General features: G+C 48.9%; 3 protein-coding genes and 1 long non-coding RNA gene across 6 annotated transcripts; 3 read left to right on the forward strand and 1 right to left on the reverse strand.

Moving 5' to 3' along the window:
* The first annotated feature begins 487 nt into the window (after positions 1–487).
* Positions 488–2,811, forward strand: LOC130515405 (myeloid-associated differentiation marker-like protein 2). The gene is made up of 2 exons (XM_057015613.1): positions 488–1,093; positions 1,189–2,811. Exon 2 carries the CDS (start codon positions 1,446–1,448, stop codon positions 2,355–2,357), a length of 912 nt encoding a protein of 303 aa, XP_056871593.1. The 5' UTR covers positions 488–1,093; positions 1,189–1,445; the 3' UTR covers positions 2,358–2,811.
* Positions 2,812–2,813: 2 nt separating this feature from the next.
* LOC130515413 (uncharacterized) lies at positions 2,814–3,944 on the reverse strand. Its single transcript, XR_008947188.1, has 2 exons — positions 3,805–3,944; positions 2,814–3,657 (listed from the first exon to the last, which is right to left on the reverse strand). It is a non-coding gene; the product is annotated as an uncharacterized LOC130515413 (long non-coding RNA).
* Positions 3,899–6,147, forward strand: LOC130515404 (pyrroline-5-carboxylate reductase 1, mitochondrial-like). Of its 2 annotated transcripts, none has more exons than XM_057015611.1 (8): positions 3,899–4,033; positions 4,232–4,303; positions 4,413–4,483; positions 4,616–4,795; positions 4,919–5,140; positions 5,219–5,311; positions 5,384–5,547; positions 5,824–6,147. In XM_057015611.1, exons 2-8 carry the CDS (start codon positions 4,237–4,239, stop codon positions 5,984–5,986), a joined length of 960 nt encoding a protein of 319 aa, XP_056871591.1. In that variant the 5' UTR covers positions 3,899–4,033; positions 4,232–4,236; the 3' UTR covers positions 5,987–6,147. The 2 variants fall into 2 exon arrangements, with proteins under 2 accessions (XP_056871591.1, XP_056871592.1); XM_057015612.1 differs by lacking the exon at positions 3,899–4,033 and adding an exon at positions 4,134–4,151.
* Positions 6,148–6,767: 620 nt separating this feature from the next.
* LOC130515411 (transcription factor MafG) lies at positions 6,768–19,311 on the forward strand. 2 transcript variants are annotated; one of them, XM_057015619.1, is made up of 3 exons: positions 6,768–6,928; positions 14,555–14,627; positions 14,968–19,311. In XM_057015619.1, exons 2-3 carry the CDS (start codon positions 14,592–14,594, stop codon positions 15,418–15,420), a joined length of 489 nt encoding a protein of 162 aa, XP_056871599.1. In that variant the 5' UTR covers positions 6,768–6,928; positions 14,555–14,591; the 3' UTR covers positions 15,421–19,311. The 2 variants fall into 2 exon arrangements, with proteins under 2 accessions (XP_056871599.1, XP_056871600.1); XM_057015620.1 differs by lacking the exon at positions 6,768–6,928 and adding an exon at positions 6,954–7,636.
* The last annotated feature ends 921 nt before the right edge of the window (positions 19,312–20,232 follow it).

Here is a 20,232-nt window from a genome sequence, read left to right on the forward strand (position 1 = left end):
ACCTGATTAATTGAGTAGGACTGAAGTTTTTCTCCATATAATGACGTATGAAGGATTGGATAATACAAAGGTCTGCTTAATCAATAAAAATGGCCATGATATTTCTCAAAATCATCAAATCTGCCCAGAACGAGACCTCTGGCTTCTAAGTGATTAGGAATGATAACAGTTGCAGACTTGCAACATACTCACAATGCAAAAAATTTGAGATGTGACCACAAAAACCAAAACAATACAAAGCAACAAGCGGACAGCAGATCTTAGTTACAGTGACCTTTGGGAGAGAGGGCCTTGGCAGGAACAGGTTCTACAAAAAGAGAGTGAAAATAATGGTGTAACATGTGAAACATGTGTTCCACAGCTATCCCAAACAGGCCAGAACTATTGTTTCAGAATAATCTGACTTCAGAACCCGTCCAGCTGCAGGTTTGTAGTTGAGATACAAGTGGTGGAAAACGCCACCGGTAGTTTGTGGGTGTCGGCGCTGAACTCAAAGCACGCTAACGTCACACTGTTTCAACACTGTTTCACGCTGTTTCAATCCACCTTCCCACGTGCACAGTCTCTCCTCGGGACCTGCGTGTAATTTCTGCCTCTAATGTGAGTCTCAGCGTCCTGCCCTGTCATTACTGGGTATAAATGCCAGTTGCCTTCTGAGGGAGTTTTGACTTGGACTCTGCGGTGCTCCCTAGAAATAGGACTCCAACCTCTCTGTGGAACATGTGCCTCCTATTTATAGACCTGGTGAGCCCTGTAACCCTGAACTCCATACAGACTTTCATTTAACCAGACCCCCCCGACTGTAGCTACTCAGCACATGCAGGAGGGAGAGAGGGAGTGTTTGTATGCATAAGGAGACTGAGACACCCAGTCCAAGAGGCACCGAGAGACAGAAACGGCAGAAGACAGAGAGCACGGCGACGTGGCCGAAGGAGGACCGATGTGATGGGCTTACAGGCGACACACATCAAGGACGGACCCAACACATATGGAATTTGAGCGCCGTGGTCATAAATGAGGACACCTGTTCAGCACCGAGGGCTATTGTTGGAAAACTGATCCAGGGATCTGCGTAGATGTGGCACGTGGACAAGTAAGACAAGATTAAAGATCAAACATGCTTAAAAGGCTATACAACATCACTGTCGTGCGACTTATTGAGGGTGAACTTCACGTCTATGGTTTTAGGCTATCTTAAGGACGTGATCGAGAACACAATTCTCCAAGTTCTCCAGCAGCTCCTGAATCTAGCCCAGCCAGCCCCTGAACGCACCGCTGTAATTACATGGTGAGCGCAGGATAAATTAGAGACTTTTGTAATTAAGGGCCAACTAAAAAAAGGCAGCCAAGGAAAGGCTGAGGTCTGCAGCGTGGTCCAGGAGGACGTCAAGACCGGAGGGACTCCACCAAAGAAGACAGGTGCTTGCGGAGGGACTTTCTCAGCCATGGATGCCCGTGGAGAACACTACCTGAAAAAGGAAGCGGTCCTGTCCCCTCTAGGGGTGGCCCGGATGTGCCAGCTGCTCCTTGGCAGCACCATCATGGCTCTCGTGTCCCACAGCGCCGGGTACAGCGCCGACTATGGCACCTTCTGCATGTTCGTGTGGAGCTTCTGCTTTGCTGTCACCTTGGTCGTCTTCACCTTGGACATCACGCGGCTGCACGCGTGCATGCCGATATCCTGGGACAACTTCACCGTGGCCTTCGCCATGCTGGCCACGCTCATGTATATCACCGCCTCCGTGGTCTACCCCGTTTACTTTCTCCAGACGGAGTGTCCCGAGGAGGGCTGTGACGTTCAGGCCTACCGCATCGCCGTGACCGTCTGCTCCTGCGTCTGCTGCTTCCCCTACGGCGCCGAGGTCTTCCTCACCAGGGCCAAACCGGGGGCGGTGGTGGGATACATGGCCACTGTCTCCGGCCTCCTCAAAGTGGTCCAGGGTTTTGTGGCCTGCATTATTTTCGGGGCCCTGGCCAACGATAGCGAGTACGGCCTCTATGTGGGCACCCAGTACTGCGTGGTGGTGTACAGCCTGTGCTTCTGCCTCACCGTGGTGGTTATCGTGGTGACCGTCTCTGGAAGGACCGCCGCCCTGCGCTTCCCATTCGACCGGTTCGTGGTTGTCTACACCTTCTTCGCTGTGATCCTCTACCTCAGCACGGCGCTGATTTGGCCCATCTTCAGCTTTGACAGGAAATACGGCAACTCGACTCGACCGGAGGACTGTCCCCGAGGAGACTGTCCCTGGGACAGTAAACTGGTGGTGGCGGTTTTCAGCAACGTGAACCTGATCTTGTATTTTGCTGATCTGGTTTACTCCCAGAGGATTCGTTTCGTCTCCAGCTCCGCTATCTAAAAGCCGCTTCATTTCTGAGGGCTGTAAAGCTGACTGGAGACCAGGTCCACCGGGCTGTCCTGTGACCTTTAATGTCTTTGGATTCCTCGATGGTGTCATGTGCAATATTTACCAGATTAAAAAGGCCTTTCTCCACTTCTACGTGCAAGCTTTCAGGGAGAGTGGGCCAAATGCACTGATGGGGTGGCCTCAGCAACTCTGACCGCAGAGGATTCTGGGAAGTTCTTTGGTTAAATTTAGGACGATAATTAGAATCAGAGTTACAGCTGCTTTAAGTGGGTTTAAAGATAACAGTCATGCATGAAATAGCTGTAATGTCCACAGAAAATAATATTTCATCCATTTTATAGTCTTTTATAGGTGTAATAACATGTATCATTCTTATTAGGTTTTTATCATTTTATTTAAATATTAAATGTGTCTTATTTTGGAAGGAATAAAGCTATATACAGAATATTTGGGGGAACAACTGGTTTATTTTTCCTGATATTTTGTTTTTTTCATCTTTTTGAAATTCACTTTTCTCAGCAACAACCTATTTATTATGCAATTATCCGTTTTCTTGAATAAAAACATGCACAAATCAATGTATATAACTTATATTACAGCCAAACAAAGTCACACTTTTAACCTGTGAATTCAGTGTTGTTAACGTAGAGCAACTACGGGGCAAATCAATGACATTTTTTCATCTATATGACATAGGAAACTTTTAGTTAGACTAAAATTCATAAATGTGACTTTTAAGTGATATCCATCCATCCATCCATCCATCCATCCATCCATCCATCCTCTACCGTTTATCCGGGGTCGGGTCACGGGGGCAGCAGCCTAAGAAGAGAAGCCCAGACTTCCCTCTTCCCAGCTACTTCTTCCAGCTCATCCGGAGGGATCCCCAGGCGTTCCCAGACCAGTCGAGAGACATAGTCTCTCCAACGTGTCCTGGGTCTTCCCAGGGGTCTCCTACCGGAGGGACATGCCCTGAACACCTCACCAGGAAGGCGTCCAGGATGGGGCCCTGGGCCTTTTAAGTGATAGAATCCTGTAAGTCTTGAAAATGGTAATATGAATGAAATCAAATATTCTTTTATATTAAAAACAATGCCACAAGGTCAAACATCTTAATTCTGTGTTATTTCAAGATATCAAGTTTGCCTCGTTCAAATATTTGGAGCCATAAATTCTTCAGGGTTCAGGGTTCTTTTGCGGGATTTCAGGCCCTTCAGAGCGCAACGCTGCCCCCAGTGTTCAGGAGTGGACCTACACCTTTGAAGAACAGGCCGTTCGGATGAGGACAGAACTGCAAGACCAAAACTTTTAAAAGCGTTTGGTAAACATAAAGAGAATGCTTTGTTGATTGCATTTAACACACACGTCAATGGGAGTAAAGCATTTAAAATGGGTGTCCTTTCTAAAACAATAATAATTTGTTTATGCATCACAATACCTCAAATGAATGAAGGAATAAGCCTTCAAATGGCGCCACCCTGTTCTGCAGGTCTTGCAAGGAGCTTTGTAGAAGACCATTAGCTCTCTCACCTGTCAATCAAACGACCCCCTCCAGGTACAGAGACGCGCGAGACGAGCCACGTTGACAGCGCAATAAAGGAAGAAGAAGCGGAGGCGACACTGGCGCTCTGACTTTCTAGCTTTGTGTCAACACCTGTCGCACGAAAGTAAGTGTTTTTATCGATTTTATTGTGTAGAACTACTTTTGGTTTCGTTTGCGTCGTTTTAAAGGGGCGTGAGGGTTTGTTTACTTCCTTGGCGCAGCGCGAGGACAGCTGGCGCGCGGTGAGAACCCGGAAGTTAATTTGGGCTCGCGAGTTGGTTTCGATAACGTGTGCGGGACATTAAATGCTTCGTCCACACAGGTAGGATGAGTGTGGGGTTTATCGGAGCGGGCCAGGCGGCCCAGTCCCTGGTTCGAGGCTTCGCTGCCGCAGGTGAGTTATGCATCAAACCTGGAATTCAGGTTTGCGTTGTTCAGGCACGTAGATTCCAGTCAGCTGGTGAACCTGATGTGTTTATTGCTGTTTTACCCTCAATTTCAAGGCGTGATCGCCGCCCACAAAATCACAGCCAGCGCCCCTGAAAGAGATCTCCCCACGGTGCAGGGACTGCGGGTGTGTACACAGCCAGCCCCCCGATCCCATAACTGATGGATTTAGAGGACTAATCTTTTGGGTTATGGGTTTAGACGGTGCTCCTGTTTCCTTTGTATGACACATTACTCCTCTCTCTTTATATATATACAGAAACTGGGTGTTAACTTCACCACCAGCAACAAAGAGACAGTCAGTAAAAGCGATGTCCTGTTCCTGGCTGTGAAGCCGCACATCATTCCCTTCGTGCTGGATGAGATTGGACCAGACATTGAGGACCGCCACCTCATCGTGTCCTGTGCTGCAGGTGTCACCATCAACTCTATAGAGAAGGCGAGTTTGGGTTATTGTGAAGAACTGAACTGGACGATAAGTGCTGCGGAACTTTTTCCGCTCATCATTTCTTCTTTGTTATGTTTTTAAAAGACGACTGGGCCTAATTGTGATTCCCTACAGAAGCTGCAGCAGTACCGGGTGAATCCAAAAGTCTTGCGGTGCATGACGTGCATCTCCGTGGAGGTGCGTGAGGGCGCCACGGTGTACGCCACAGGCACGCACGCAAACCTGGAGGATGGAAAGCTCCTGGAGCAGCTGATGTCCAGTGTAGGATACTGTACCGAGGTGGAGGAGGACTTGATTGACGCCGTCACCGGCCTCAGCGGCAGCGGCCCGGCTTATGTGAGTATTTTAGAGGATGTCCAGTCAGAAGCTCAGTCTGCTGCCGTCTTAACAACTGTGTTTGTGCTGTCGCTGCAGGCGTTTACGACCATAGACGCTCTAGCCGACGGTGGCGTGAAAATGGGCCTGCCGAGAAGACTGGCGATACGCCTTGGTGCCCAAGCCCTACTGGTACTGCATTATTCATTTTGATAGGTTTTTAAAAGTGTTCTTGGTGAATTCCTGATTTCCTTTTCTTTAAAGGGTGCTGCTCGAATGCTCCTGGACTCGGACGAACACCCCGGGCAACTGAAGGACCACGTGTGTTCCCCAGGTGGCGCTACCATCCACGCCCTGCACATCATGGAGAGCGGACGCTTCCGTAGCCTCCTGATCCAAGCGGTGGAGGCCTCTTGCGTTCGCACCAGGTCAGCTGACAAATGTGACATAAAGGGATGATTTATGATTCTCAGTTGGTTGCACACAAAAGGCTTTTTATTTCTTCTTATCAGGGAATCACAGTGAAATAAAAACACATGAAACCTATGTGTGCATAATATTCTGATGAGTTCTTTTAATGTTTCTTTTGTAGTTCCTAGTTCAGACAGTAGGTGGAGACATACACATAGTTTTCTCTTTTCAATTACACCTTGATCCGATATTAAATGTGATAACAAATCTGTGTTGTGTTCTGCTCTACAAAGAGAACTTCAGGCTTTGGCTGATCAAGAGAAAATCTCCCCAGAGGCCATTAAGAAGACGACTCTGGACAAAGTGTTGCAGCAACCAGGGGTGACCACAGGTGTGGGAGTTAGACCTCGAGGGATCAACATGTTTAACACCAGCAGACCAAAAAACAAGAAATGATTGTTTTGTTTTTATTTTATTTTAATGTTACCTCCAAGAACACAAAAACTGCAGTAACTACTGTTATTATGATGCACTGTGAGCTGTAGCTGTAGCTCTATCCAACTACAGACACATATTTTAATGTAAAAAAAACAACAGCAATAAAAATACTAACCAAATCATTTATTCATCATTATTTTAATAGCAATAGCTACCATGGATGTAAATAGAAAAGTTCTTGATGATCTTATTCCAAAATTAAACTGAAGCAATGATGATTTGGAAAAAGTATTCATTTGGCAAGATTGTGAAATCCTTCATTGATCCCTGAAGAATAAATCCAAGTATTATTGCAAATCAGAAGATAATTATTACACTTAATGCTAATAAATATGAAAAACGGTGGTGATAAAACACAAAATGATGAGCGCAAACAGAAAATACACAATTTATGTCCCAACAATGGTCAATTATAGAGACTATATCAGTATATAAATGGAGTAATTGTAGGAACGACCAGTATCAAATCAACCTTTATTAATATATTTCCATCTTTTTGTGCATGTTATGCGACGATGTAGAAACTTCTGGGGTGCTTCCAAATTCTAAAACATAAAAGTAATTTAATGTTTTGAAACGTGCGGCAGCGATGTTGGAACTGTTTCACAGTCTTTGTAAACCAGATTCGAACAACAAGTGGTCGATTTTGGGATCAAAATATATATTTTTTTCCCAAGAAAGCGAGAAGCGAGAAAATCCTTCATGAATGAAGCCACGTGACCAAACACGATGACGTCTGGCTCCGATACAAGAGAAAGGAATCAACCAGGAGAGCGAGAGGTGTCGTTCCTGTCAGCGGAATTCAAATTCGGAACCTCCGATGTCAGCTCACCGAAGTGACGATTTAAGGAGAAGACGCTGACAGCATCAGAAAATCAGAGAGCGTCATTTTAAAGTCAGGTGGGTCGGTAAACCAACCAGCGTCCGTATTAATGTTGTGCTGAGTTGCCTGCCTTCGCCTCGCTGCTAGCCTTTCGGGTTAGCATGCTCTGCTATGTTTGGGAAGTTAGCCCGTGCCGTGAAATAAGTCGCTTTTCAAAGTAAGAGTTTCCGCCTTTCTTAAGCGACCTGCTTCCGTCTTCCCAAAGGCGCGTCACTTTTATTTTGAAAGCGTCTTCAGGAAACACTCGTGTAGCTGCTATGTGGCAGACACCGGAGCGAGCTGCCACTATGCTGCTGAGATGGCAGCTATTCTTTCGTACGCGCTCAGCAGCTGCCAATAACGCCTGTCACTCACATTTCCCGTCGTTTGGCGCTGAAACGGCGACTTTCCCCCAGTTAGGGCGCCGTTAACGCGCTTGAGACGAACCAGGAGGAGCGAACGCCGGGGATTTCCCCGCTCTCTTGTTTTGTAGGCGGAGAGTTGTTCGCCACTTTCACGCGCGCCACTTGAGAGGTTGGACACGCGACTCGTGGAATGTCACAGCCGCGCGACTTGGCCGCCGCCGCCGCCACGCTTCCCCGGGGCTCCGCTCGTCCGCCGTATCACGGCGCTTCCTGGTGATTCGTCAGCCGATGCGCATCTCCTGGCCGCTCACACCCGCTGCTTCGTCGTCACCCCGCCGCGAAAGGGAGCGAGATCAAGCCGAGACAGCGGTTTAAGATCAGGTCGGTTTTTCCTGCACTTTGCTCGTGACATTTGACGAAGGCGATTCCTTTATCCGAGGGCGCCGTGATGGGGAGGCGGGGGGGTGGTTTATAAACGCGCAGATTTAATCTGTTGAACCTTTATTGGTTGATGCATTTATTTGTGTTTGATTCACCTGAAGTGACAGGTTATTTTAGCCTTCATTCGAGCGATGAGACAAGCCAAACCCGCCGCCCTTGTCTTCATAGCCAGGCACTTGATCGCAGCATTGTTCCACGATCGGGGACAACAAACAAGTGGCGGCGGTTGTCTCTCTCGGAACCGTGCTGAATCATCACTACGATGTCTCCAGACCCTCTCAGAATCCACCCGGTAGGAAAGAAAAATGGCACCACCGGACAAAGGTCTGCGCGGCGGACCGGGATCGATGCCGATCGTCGAGATGGTGCCGATCGGCCGAGCGAGTCGGTCACCGGGGCTTGAGCATCAAGTGATGAGCGTCGCACCTTTATCTCAGCCTCATCTATATTCATCAGCGACTGTCCTTTTTATTATTATTCTATGGCAGCGCTCTCATGATGAGCACCAACAAGCGCGGTGTGAGTACATTTACACTAAGTGCTGAAGTGTCAACTGCGATGTCAGACCCATTTACAGGGGGAAAGAAGATGCGTGATAAGCAATAAATCAAGCCCCCCCTTGTGATGGACCCCTGTGTTTGAATTGAGGATTTAAGTTTTAAACAACATATATAAGATGCAGATGAGAAAAGGCGATTGTGCAGGCAGCCGGTTGGTGATATTCATGCTCTATCACCCTATTATTTTCCTTAATTTTGTAGTGGTGGAGGCGGGGTTGTTGTTGTTTCCTTGTTTGTGACAAGATGAAAGCCTGTTAGATTGCCAACTTGCGGAGGGCAGGTAGTCAGTTTCAAAAGTCACCTTGGAAACTGGGGAGCATAAATAGTCGGAGGGGCCGCGCAGACTGAAGTTGCCTCTTCTTGCTCAGATATCAAACTTATTTCATCATCTTTGTTCGGGGGGGGAGGGGGGGCATTGAAGTGTGTTCAGCAGACAGGCCGGCCGCACGTCAGAGGCTCCTCTTTGCAATAAAACACCTCTGCCTCCCTCCGCAGGTAACCAGAAGAGATGAGGGTCCGTATAAAAGCCCAAATGGGGCGTAGATGGAGGCAGGGAGATTTATGACCCAGGTACAGAAGATAAAATAAGGCTGAATAAGCGTGGCGGTGAATCGCCGCTCATACCCGGCGGTGCCGCTCAGACCTTTCAGCTCTGGAAGGTTGGAGAGGATATTTGGGGTTGACGAAACACGAGGCAAGACTTAACAGCGCTCCGTCTGGCCACCGACACCCCTGCACGGCCGGCACATGTGAGCTCTGGGAGTAGTTATGCCTATTCAGGACAATTAATAGCCTCCAGAAAGGAACACAAATGTGGGATTTGTCCACAAAAGTGCTGGTTAAGCTGCACGGGGAGATGGGAATGCCTGGAAGGAAGGCAGAGAGGGATCAATATGGTTTTTTCTCCCCCCCACCCGCCTTTTTAGCAGGAGGGAGAGAAGGTTGGTGATGAAACCTCCTGCAAGTGCGGCGCAGGATTACGATTGCTCGGAGTTGCGATATGCCCGCTCCACTTCTCAAAGTAATACTTTCATCTAGCCCGAGCAGCAAGTGTGTTTGATGAATTCCTGTTCGGAGCCGGAGTCAGACTTGGCATGTTCATTACCGCTCTTTGTGTGTTCATAATTTAGATAAGCCAATATCACGCAGAACACGGCGATCACAGGCGTAGCGCCGCGGCTTTTTTTTTTTTTCTTCCCTCTTCTTTTTTTTTTCTCCACGTTAACCCACTTTTATCTCGGCTGATTAATGCTTGAGACACGTTGGTGGCGACGCGACGGTAAAAGCAGCACGGCTTCTGAAGGGAGTCGAGTCAGAGTGAAACCAGCCAACGATGGGAAAGAACTCAACAGTTGGGCACGGAGAGTTTCAGTCGATTGAAATGGGGGGGGGGGGGGATCTAGTGCAGCCTGGTTTTGATCAGTGATCAATCCTTATTTTGATCTGTTGCCGGTTGGACACTAAACCGTCTGAGTGGATTACCAGGTTCTACGGGGCTCGTTCCTTTGACCTTTTTAGAAAATGAGCGTTCAACCATTTATTCCCCACTTCTGCAGTGAAATGTGATTAAATGGACCTTTTCCCAGTACTCTTCCTCATCACAGGCCAAGAAAAAGAAAGAAAACGGGTTGACAGATCTTTAAAAGTCTCAGTACGCAGCTGAACACGCACGTTCGGGTCGTATCCTGCGGTGACTGATTTGGGATTTATTTATTTTCCAGCCGCCTCGGCGGAGTACGAGACTCTATTAAGATATCCTGGAGGGAGATCGTCAATCAGTTGATGTAATTTGAACTGAGCTCTGCTGCTGTTATTAATAGAAATTAGCATCTTTGCTGCTTTGGGGTGACAGAATTTGCGTTAACTACACATGTACCAGAACACCCGACACTTTCCCGTTGCTCTAAAAGCTGAATGTGATTATTTCACGGCTTCATTGAGTGATGCTCCACACGAGTGGTGCTTGAATAAGCCCACGTTCCAACGCGCTGAATGGCTCCGCTCTGTAGTAAAGCTGGCGGTTATTGGGCCGGTGCGTGCCGTCTGCAGCCTTCACTTCCTCTGAACCATCTACAGCGCTCCTCATCCTGCTAAATCAAGTCCTCTGGGAAGATGTGGTGGAAGGGCACCCCCCCCCCCCCCGCCCCCGTCACGCTGCAGCTACCGGTGAACAACAACTAGCAATAAATAGACCGTGCATCTCTAACAGACGGCGCTAATGCAAACCAGTCTAACTGGAGTCCCTTTAGATAAGCCTCACATTACCAGTGACTCCAGAAGCTGCCCAAAGGCCGATGATTCACGTCCTCACTGTAAAGCAGAGGAAGCGACGCTATAAACTATCCTCCATATGGGACATCCTTGCTATTTCTTTTTAGCTTAACCGCCATTTTAATCCTCGCCCAGATCTCCTCTGGTTAAAAGTATTGGCTGAGCGTTTCTGCTCCACTACGAGCGCATCACCTTTCCCTCTGAAAGCCACTGAGTGATTTCTCCTCTCCCTCTTTTTGTCACTGTTATTTCACGCTCTGAATACTTAGTAGTTAATAGCTTCCCTCCCCTTTTCCCAGCACACCTTTGGCTCGCTCGCTCTCTCTCTCACAGGCACAGACACCGTTTACGCCACGCTCAAGTTGGCGCCGGTCTTCCAGTAACTCCTCCAGAGCAATCAGAAGAGTCCTTGTTGGGCTTTTTTAAAGAAAAAAAATAAAAGTCATTGAAATGATGCCAAGCAACGCAGTGACCATGTAGCTGATTTCACCTCTCTTTGCAAACGTGCAGCGTCTGCAGAGGTGAGGGGCCCAGATCGGTTCTGTCGCCTTGAGTCAAATTTGCATTTGGGACGCCGCCGCCGCCGCATACGAAGGCAACTAAAGTAGGCCTCGGAGCAGAATGAGTCACGTTTGCAAACGCTTCTTTTCTGGAGCGCCGTACCTCGCGCAGTGTGAGGTGGTATTTGGCTGTTAGTTCTCACAGAACCGACTCGCCTCTTTTTGGCCGCTTGTGCTCTTTCTGGGAAGCAGCCTTCCGTCGGCAGGCTCCTCCACTGTCAAGTTTTATTCGCGTCTTTAGCGAAGCCGCCGGCGCCAAGTGCCGGGACGCTTGTCAAGAACGGCCCGCCACGCGGTAAATTTATACGTGCTTGTAGAGGTTTGGTGATTTGTCTTATTGGGGATGCACGTGCGCTGAATCAGCCGCCCGAGAGGCGGCCCGCCGCAGCACGTGGGCTGGGCCCAGCCCGTTTGTCCGCCCAGCCTCGCTTAACATTCAGCGAGCGGACGCTGTCGTAATCTGGACTCCCTGGCAGGTCGCTGGGGTTTTTGTCTGCTCTCTTGGCCCTGATAATCTTGTTACACCGCTGTCAAGTGGAGCTGGGCCCCCCCGCCGCACAGCCCTGAACCACCATGCGCGCCACCTCGAAGTGCCCGAACCACCCCTCCCCTTCCGCCGGCCCACCGCCATCTTGAGACAGCCGTTGATGGAAGACACTTGGATGTATCCTTGAAGAATCACCTCCCGAGCATTTTTTTTTATTTTTTTTATTCAGACTCCCGCCCCCGCTCCTGTCTCCCGCCCCCCCACCTCGGGCTGCAAGCGACAGCAATAAATATTCATCAGGGGATGCGGCGCATGGATGCTGTAGCCCCCCCCCACCGCCCCCTCTAACAAGGGTCCCCTAGCTAATGGTGTCCATCCTTGGCAGCCCCCCCGGAGAGCTCCTGTGTAGAGGATGAGATCATTAAAGCATGACACAGGCTGAAGGCTGGACCCATCATTTCACATCAGCGTTCATTCCACCAGTGCCCTCACACACACACACACACACACACACACACACACACACACACACACACACACACACACACCCTCTCACCTCCCTCCAGTCTCAACAAGTCCCCCCTACCTTCGCCAGCCAGCTCCTGTAGATGAACACAGGCAGCTTCTGAAGGCGGGCCGGGCTGCCCGTGTTGTGCCAGGTCAACTTCACAACTGCCTAATTGGCACCTTGGTTCTGGTCCTTGCTGAGATCAGTATTTTTTTCCCTCCCTTCAACCTGTTCTTCTCATGCTCCTCCCGAATGTGTCGACTGTGCGTTTTCCACAAGGATGTTCTCTCTCCCTCTCTTTTCTTCTCACCCTCTGCCCCCCCCTCGCCGTCTCAGCCCGTCTCCACCCCCCCTTCCCTGTCTCCGGGTGACCACGCTCAGCGATTTCTATTTCCCGTGGATGTGATGTCTCTCCTCAGCAAGCAATCAGCTCTGATTTGTCAGCGTTCTCGCAGGCGATTCATAAAAATTCAGCAAGCACCTACAAAAGATGCCCGCGTCCCCCCCCACACCACCGCCTCCATGCCCTCCCCCCTCGCGCCCCCCCCCTCCGTCGGCTCGGCGCAGACCCAGTGATGTGGAGTAATGCGTGGTGTGTTCTTTCCTCCTTGTGTGTGACTGTTATGAGTAAGAACTTCTCAAAAGCGAGGAAATAACATCTGAAATGTCCCTGGAAAGTCACAGGTGAGCCCCACTCCCCCTGTGTGTGTGTGTGTGTGTGTGTGTGTGTGTGTGTGTGTGTGTGCGTGCGTGCGTGTCGGGAGGGGGGGGGGGGTGACATGCCTGCTAGTGGAAGGGAGCAGCTGTGCGTTGGACCTTGTCTGTGTTCTCCTGCCACACTCTGTCATTGGTAGCCGTCTGTTGGCGGCGGCCTGCGCCGGAGGGCTGCAGCCTGGGCAGAATCTTTCCGTGGCGTCACATGGCGAGATTTCACCCACGCCAAACCGGATACCGGACGGCCATGAGACGGAGCGGAGTCGTCGGAGGAGAATTTTGGACGGGGGTTATTTTGTTTTCGCCAGGGCCGCTCCAGCAGCTATTAGCGGAGTGCTCTCCTGTCTGTTTGTCCATTATCCGTGCATCATCAGGCAGACCATTATCCCATTATGCTTTGCATCTGTGGTCCAAATGCTTACTGGAAATGAGTCACCACAGAGGCTGGTGGGAGAGTAGGTGTTACTATCAGTCAGCTATTCATAGCCTGCCCGACAGGCATTAAAGTATCACGTTTAAAAAGTCCTTTTGCGGAACGTGAAAAAGCCTTTTTTTCGTCTCGCCTGTCAGGCGGGGAAGGGGAATATCGCCGTTTTATGAGGACTTTTTTGGAGCAAAAGCATCTTGACCCCTCCCCGCCCCCCCAAGCCTGTGTGATCGCGTCACATTCGGGTCATTTTTAACAAGCGTCTGTCGCTCCCTGTTTGGCTCAGGTGACCGCTCCACCTGTAGCTCTCTTGTTGCCATGGAAACACCCCGGCCATCTCGCTGCACTCCAGAGCCGCGTCTCGTCTCCTCTATTTGTCCCGACCCCCACTTTCTTGGAATTTCTCTGCACACATCAGAGATGATTACCAGCTCAGTGGACCACGGTCGTCTACACTAGTCGTCTTTTTTAGTTTTTTTATTCTTTTGTGTGCCTTTTTTTATGTTTAAGAAGTTGTAAAAGCCCACATGCACTTGTTTATGTGCTCAGCACTAACACCCACTGCTGGGCTTTGTAAATCAGCTTACTGAGGCAATGTTAGCTTGGCTGGCTGTGGTGGGTGCCTGTGTCGCTGACGCAGCATTTACTGTGTGTAGTGTGAAGCACCCAGAGGTGTGTGTGTGTGTGCGTGTGTGTACGCGTGTGCATTTATCCTGAGACAGCGCTCAGGCAGTGAAAGGCACCCAACCTTCTGGCAGTCTTAGCACCAGTAGGTCACATTTTCCTGCCTGCGCAGCTTCCCTCGGTGTTCCTTCGGGTGTGCTGTTCCAGTCGGGTCCTGTTCTGTGTGTTGGCTCAGACTGTATCCCTATATCCCTTTTTCATTGATTTATGGGTCTTCGGGCAGCCTAATAGAGGCGTGCGTGACTGTGTGTAGTGGTCGTGATAGAAGGAACGCCGGCCTGCACGCCCAGCCGTGCCCACACCGAGCATCAGATGTGTTTTTTTAAGTCCATCCTCGTCCTCTGATTGGAAAGCCTGCACTCCGCCACAGTGACTTTGAGCCTTGATTCCCAGGAAATCATTGAATGATGTCCTGGCCACGCTGCAGCGCAGGGCCCACGTCTGCCTGATGCTTTGTGTTTCATTGGGGGGGTGTTGCTCAGTAGTCCCGGCATTACTTCCCCGGGTACGTCCTTGACCCACTTGTGTCTGGTATGTTTGAAGGACCCAGTCGTGCTGTAGCATCTCTGCAGCTACATAATTATTATTCAATCCTATTATTTTTTGCATTAACTCTTTTTTTTAATTTATTTTTTTTAAACCTGCAGACTCATCAGCAGAACAGGTGGACGCGGCTCTTGTGGCATGACTACCACAAACAAAGGAAACAAGGCATTGAAGGTAATTGCTGTCTTTCCATTCTGTCTGTTTTAATTTCATCAGAAGCAACATAAATGTCTTTTTACCTGCCACTTTTCAGTGATTTATACATTATAAAAATAAGGGGAAAAGCAACTGTGTATTTGCTGCCCTCTACTGGCGACTACATGCGTGTCGATCCATTGAGCCATCTTTTCTTAAGCATGTGAGGTATTGGGTGCAGGGCAGATATTATTACTTATAGCCACGATACATTCATGCAGCTAACCGCACATCTGTAGAACTGACCAGAATTTGATCGACTGTACGTTCCTAAAATTGACTTGGGCTAGCAGGAAGGCTAACATCCTCCCATCCGCAGGTGAAGCGTGAACCGGGGGAAAATGGAACCAGCCTGACTGACGAAGAGCTGGTGACGATGTCAGTGCGGGAGCTGAACCAGCACCTACGGGGCCTGACGAAGGAGGAAATCCTCCAGTTGAAGCAGCGGCGGCGCACCCTGAAGAACCGGGGCTACGCCGCCAGCTGCCGGGTGAAACGCGTCACCCAGAAAGAAGAGCTGGAAAAGCAAAAGGCCCAGCTGCAGCAGGAAGTGGACAAGCTAGCCACGGAGAATGCCAGCATGAAGGTGGAGCTGGACGCTCTGCGCTCAAAGTACGAGGCCCTGCAGAGCTTCGCCAGGACTGTGGCCCGCAGCCCCGTTACCTCAGCAAGGGGACCCATGGCCTCTGTCATCGGACCCCTCATCCCTGGTAAAGTAGGTGCAACCAGCGTCATCACCATCGTCAAATCCAAAACAGAAGCTAGGTCGTAGTAGCGGGGGGGAATCTTCAGCTGTCTCCTCGGTGCACAGTAACACTGCTACCGAGCTAATGCTTCCTAAATTCATACGCAGTGGTTGAATTGACAGATCGATTTAAATAAAACACAAATTAGCAGGACAGTTGACTCCCCCCAAAAAAAACAAAAAGTTAATCGTACGACATTAATCGCTTGTTTTTACCAAGTGACACAAGTGAATAAATAAGGGAGAGCAGCTCATTATTCACTGCTGCTTGTTATTGTGCACTGACTGTCATTGCCATGAGGAAAAAATATGACAAATCTGGCAAATTAGTCAAATTTGCGTTGAATTTATTTCCATTTTTATCGATTAATCTGTTTTCGGTCGCCTGCCGGGGACGTAAACGCGAAACAACGCTCCCGAAGCTCGCGTTCGTTTGTGTTTATTCCTTCGTGACGGGCCTTAACGAACTCTTCGTGATCGATGTGACTGGTAGATGCAATAATAATACGTATGCACTGAAAAAAACAAAGAGGTCTTTCATATTTACGGTCGAACCGGAGTACGAAAAATGAACAAAACATCCAAGATTCTTCTCAAACATCCGAAAACCTGAATGTTTTGCGGGGACGGTGGAACCCGCGAACTCTCTTTTGTTTCCTCTTAGAGAAATTCTGATGACGTTTTGTTTAAAAGATATATATAAATACATATATATATATATATATATACTGCATTTTTTGTATTTATTGTTGACAGGGCCATCTGATATTTCCAAAAGAAACTCTTTACACGAGCTTTACTGTTTGAATCGTCGAGCTGTAGAGAACTTTGTCTAACGTTGAGTTTTAATGGTTTTTATCACTGTTAGATCAGTTCAGTTGTTTCTAGAAATACAGAAGAAAATGGGGAAAAAAGTTCCTGTGACATCTTTTTTGCAATTGTACCGAAAGTGGCTTACTATTGAAGTCTGATAGCTTTTTTTCTAGTGACTAGACGCGTACTGTGGGGTAGCGCGTGACGTGACGTGTAAGTGACAAGTCGGCAGTGTTGTTCACTGTATAGATGTCAACGCTGTGCTATTTAAAACAAACCTGTAGAGCTAAAGTAGGTGGTGTAAACAAGGTCAGTCGTCTTTGTGCGTGTCAACATCCGTGATCTCCTCCGCTTCCTCGGTGTTAGTCACAAATCATATCATGGTTCAGAGTTTACCGCATAGCCTTGTGGGACAGAAACGGTGGGAAACGACGCCATTCTGACGCATAAAATGACACATTTTAAAGGGGGGGAAAAAAACAAAACGCGGTTGCTGTTGATGCCCTTCGAACTCCTCCGGATCCAGTCCTCGAGATCTCCTCCAGCCGGGTTTTCTGTTCTACCAGGCAGGCGAGCCTTTCCCCTCTCTCCTTGCTGATAGCCTGTTCTGCCTGGTAGGGCAGAAAACCCGGCCAGGACTGGGTTTTCGGACTAAGTTGAGTTTCGTCATTGTGTTTATATCCGACGTATATTCGGTCCACTTATGGTCAAGTCGTCCGAAGGCAGCTAAGCTGGCTACGCACTCGAGGAGAACAGTTTTGAACAGTTTAATCCTCCAAATGATCGTACACACGTGCTCAAAGCTTGCCCAGGTCCTGCCGTCGAGCCTAAATTTGTCTTAAAATCGTCAATTTGTGCAGCCAGACTTAGGGCGGGAGGGGCAACTGCTAAACGTCGCGGCGTCACTCGTGTCAACGTCCCAGTGTTCCCTGGTCTGGCGGCCCAAAGCAGTCGGGTCTGTATGCACTACGCTCCTGCTTCTTTAGCTCAGGACAAAAAAAAACGCTCGCTCAATTCTTGACAAGAAGAAGGGAGAAAAGGATGGCAGCTCTGTTCACTTAAAACAAAGGGGAAAAAAGGTATGATAAGCATGTCATAAAGGGCTTCGATCCACGCTGGGGGAGAGACGCGGCGCGACCGTGTGGGACTACAATCAGCAGCACCTGCCAGCAGCGCTTCCTCCGTGCCAAGTGTCGCAACTCGGGAGTCTTACACCTCAAGGTGACGGTAGCGGGGAGGGGGATCAAACACCCCCTCCACCACCACCCCCACTCCTTCTCCTCCTCCTGCCGGTCCGAATGGGATCGCCGGCTCCCCCCAGAGACCCGGGGCGCTGAATAAACTGGCTGCGCGAGTACACTCACTCCTTCACCACGCTTAGCTATTACATTGACTGGTTAACTGTGGCAGAATATATATATCCTCTCCTGACATAGCTCAGTATCGGTGTTGGCGTCCTTATTGCTGTGGCCGTCTCGTGGAGTTTTTTTTTTGTTTGTTTGTTTGTTTGGGTTTTTTTTTAAAAGGAAAAGATTTTGCTTTAGGGTTTTCATGTCAGGCGTCTTCAAAGGTGTCCGAGCGGCTCCTTACGACCAGTCTCAGCGTCCGCCGGACAGGGACGTCTCGCTCGTACAGGTGTATAATATGTAGCTACAGTAGGTATTAATGACCATTGTGGAAAAGTGACCCTTAATATGCAACTCAGTGGAAAGCAGCGTGAAAGAGTAGATGTAAGAGTAATCGATATCGTCAGTAACTGTGGTCTGTTATTTACCTCTTCTTGATGTGTTCTTGTTTTTGTTATAACTATGTTTTAGGAACAGCAGCCCTTATTAAGGCTCATTTATGCACCCTTAAGTGTGCAAATCTGAAACAATACATCACTGCCCTCTGACTTCTGCATTCTTTTCCACGTGGACGCTGAGCAAAATGTCCTCCAGAGGGCGCTGCCGCCTGATCTCCATTATTCCTAACCTTTTTGTGATGGGCTAGTTCCAAGATGTCTCCTCGATATCCGGTCTCAGCTTAATGATGCCAGTCTGCGTAAGATGAAAGCAGGTGTAAACAACCTCAGCTGGTACGGATTGTCAGTAAAGCTGCCGGAAACGAGCCGCCGTCGAGGTGCTGGGTTTAATAAATGATGCGAAATCACGAAGAACAGGGGATTCAATCGCATTTAGGGAACGTCAGACCTGCAGAAGGTGCCTTAATCCGCTTCCATGTGCCGATGGTGCAGTCGACCAGCATTTCATCTTGACTGGGACCTTAAAGTTGTAATTCCCCATCTTCCACCCACGGCTGGTGGTGGCGCGGCCACGTTGGCTCTGCTAGAAGGTGCAGAAAAATTGGGTCGCGGCGAGCGCACGTGGCGCATAAATGAGCCTTATCGTAGCGGTGACGTGCTTAGCTGCCCTTGAGCCTTCCTGCTGTATAAATTTCCACATCCCTTGAATTGGAATTTGGTCTGAAATCGTTGATTCAGGATAGCGAACGTGCACTGACGCAGACGGAAGCAACGACAGGTTCTCTCACAAGGGCCACTTGCAATATTTATTTCTTTTTTTAAATATTTTGGTGCGCGTGTGTGTGTGTGTGTGTGTGTGTGCACGTCTGGGGCTCCTCTGCTGCTACACCAGTCGTCAGCGCTTGTCGTTCGCCGTGGCGCCGCCGTTTTTGCATCACGTGTCGTGTTTGGGAATTTCATTTGGGCGTCGGCGGGACAACTAACAGCATTTGCGTGGCGCTCGGCTTTTTTTCCGCTCGGGAGTTTCTCCTCTCGCTCCCCCGAGTGGGCGTGCGTGTTCAAAAATCTGACTAAAGCAAAGTTCATGATCTGTTTTGTTATTTTTCTGTATGGGTTGTAATAAAATATTGCAGTACTTTGTATGAAAACAGACAATAGTTAATTGTAACTATTTATAAATTAAATTATTGTACTTTTTGCAATCTGTAGATAAGTACTATGTATTCATATTTACAGTAACAACTGTGGATTTAAACGTGATTCTCTGAGGTGTCTAAGTTATTGATGTATATATTGTATGTTTGTTGATACAGCTTACTTTATTTTCTATAAGACCAATAAAATGTTTTGAAAAAGGGCGACCGTGGCGTAGAAATTATTTTTTTCCTTTTTTAAACATATGCTGTGGCGCCGTCGGCCCAGTTTGATGCTTCTTGGGGAAAACGCTCTTTTTTTTGTCATCCAGGGTGGGTTTCAGAAGACGGCGATTTAGATGGCACATTTTCTTCTTCTGTGATCCAAAAAAAGCGGCTGGGCGACCCACTTTGGCTGGCCTCTGTGGACGTATTTTTGGCCCGACGCGAGTAAAACATTAGAGTCATGAAGGATGTCTAGGTGTGCTCGTCCTAGATTAGGAGGAGTGGTGAGTTAGTCATCTGCCCCCCCCCAAGGCCCCTCCTCTGTCTCGGCACAGCTCATCAAACACCACGTTCCTCAGCAGCGGCGCGCTGGAAACATCCCACGAGGGAACGCACAGACAAAGAGACAGATGGCGAAGATGGAGCACATCTGACCCCTCCTAGCTGCCGGGCCTCTCCTGGCTCCTACAGGTCAGTGTGACGGCCTTCTACCCCCCCACGGCCGGCCGCCCCAGACAAACTCGGTGGCCTCTGAAGAGGTGATTAATTTGCCAGGTTTGGGTTTAAGGTGAGGCCGGTGGCCGATCTAGGGCAGCATTCTTTTTCCTCCCACTTCTGCAGCAGGTGCCTGCCCCAGTTCCTCGACCACAGCCCCACCATCCAATTACACACACACACACACACACACACACACACACACACACAATTAGCCTGGCCACTCATTTAGCGCGATGCTGATGAAGATATGATCATCAGAGGGCCTGCTGAGAAAACTGCACCCTTAACGAATCACTGCTACACACAAGACACATCTAACAACAGATTCCTTTAAATAGAAATTAAAAAAAAAAAAAAAATCTGCGGATTCAATGACACCAAACCACAGAAACCTGGATTATTTGGGATGAACGGGTTCCTCGTTCT

Source organism: Takifugu flavidus, chromosome 18, assembly GCF_003711565.1.
Source record: "Takifugu flavidus isolate HTHZ2018 chromosome 18, ASM371156v2, whole genome shotgun sequence".
In the NCBI taxonomy this organism is placed as follows: domain Eukaryota; kingdom Metazoa; phylum Chordata; class Actinopteri; order Tetraodontiformes; family Tetraodontidae; genus Takifugu; species Takifugu flavidus.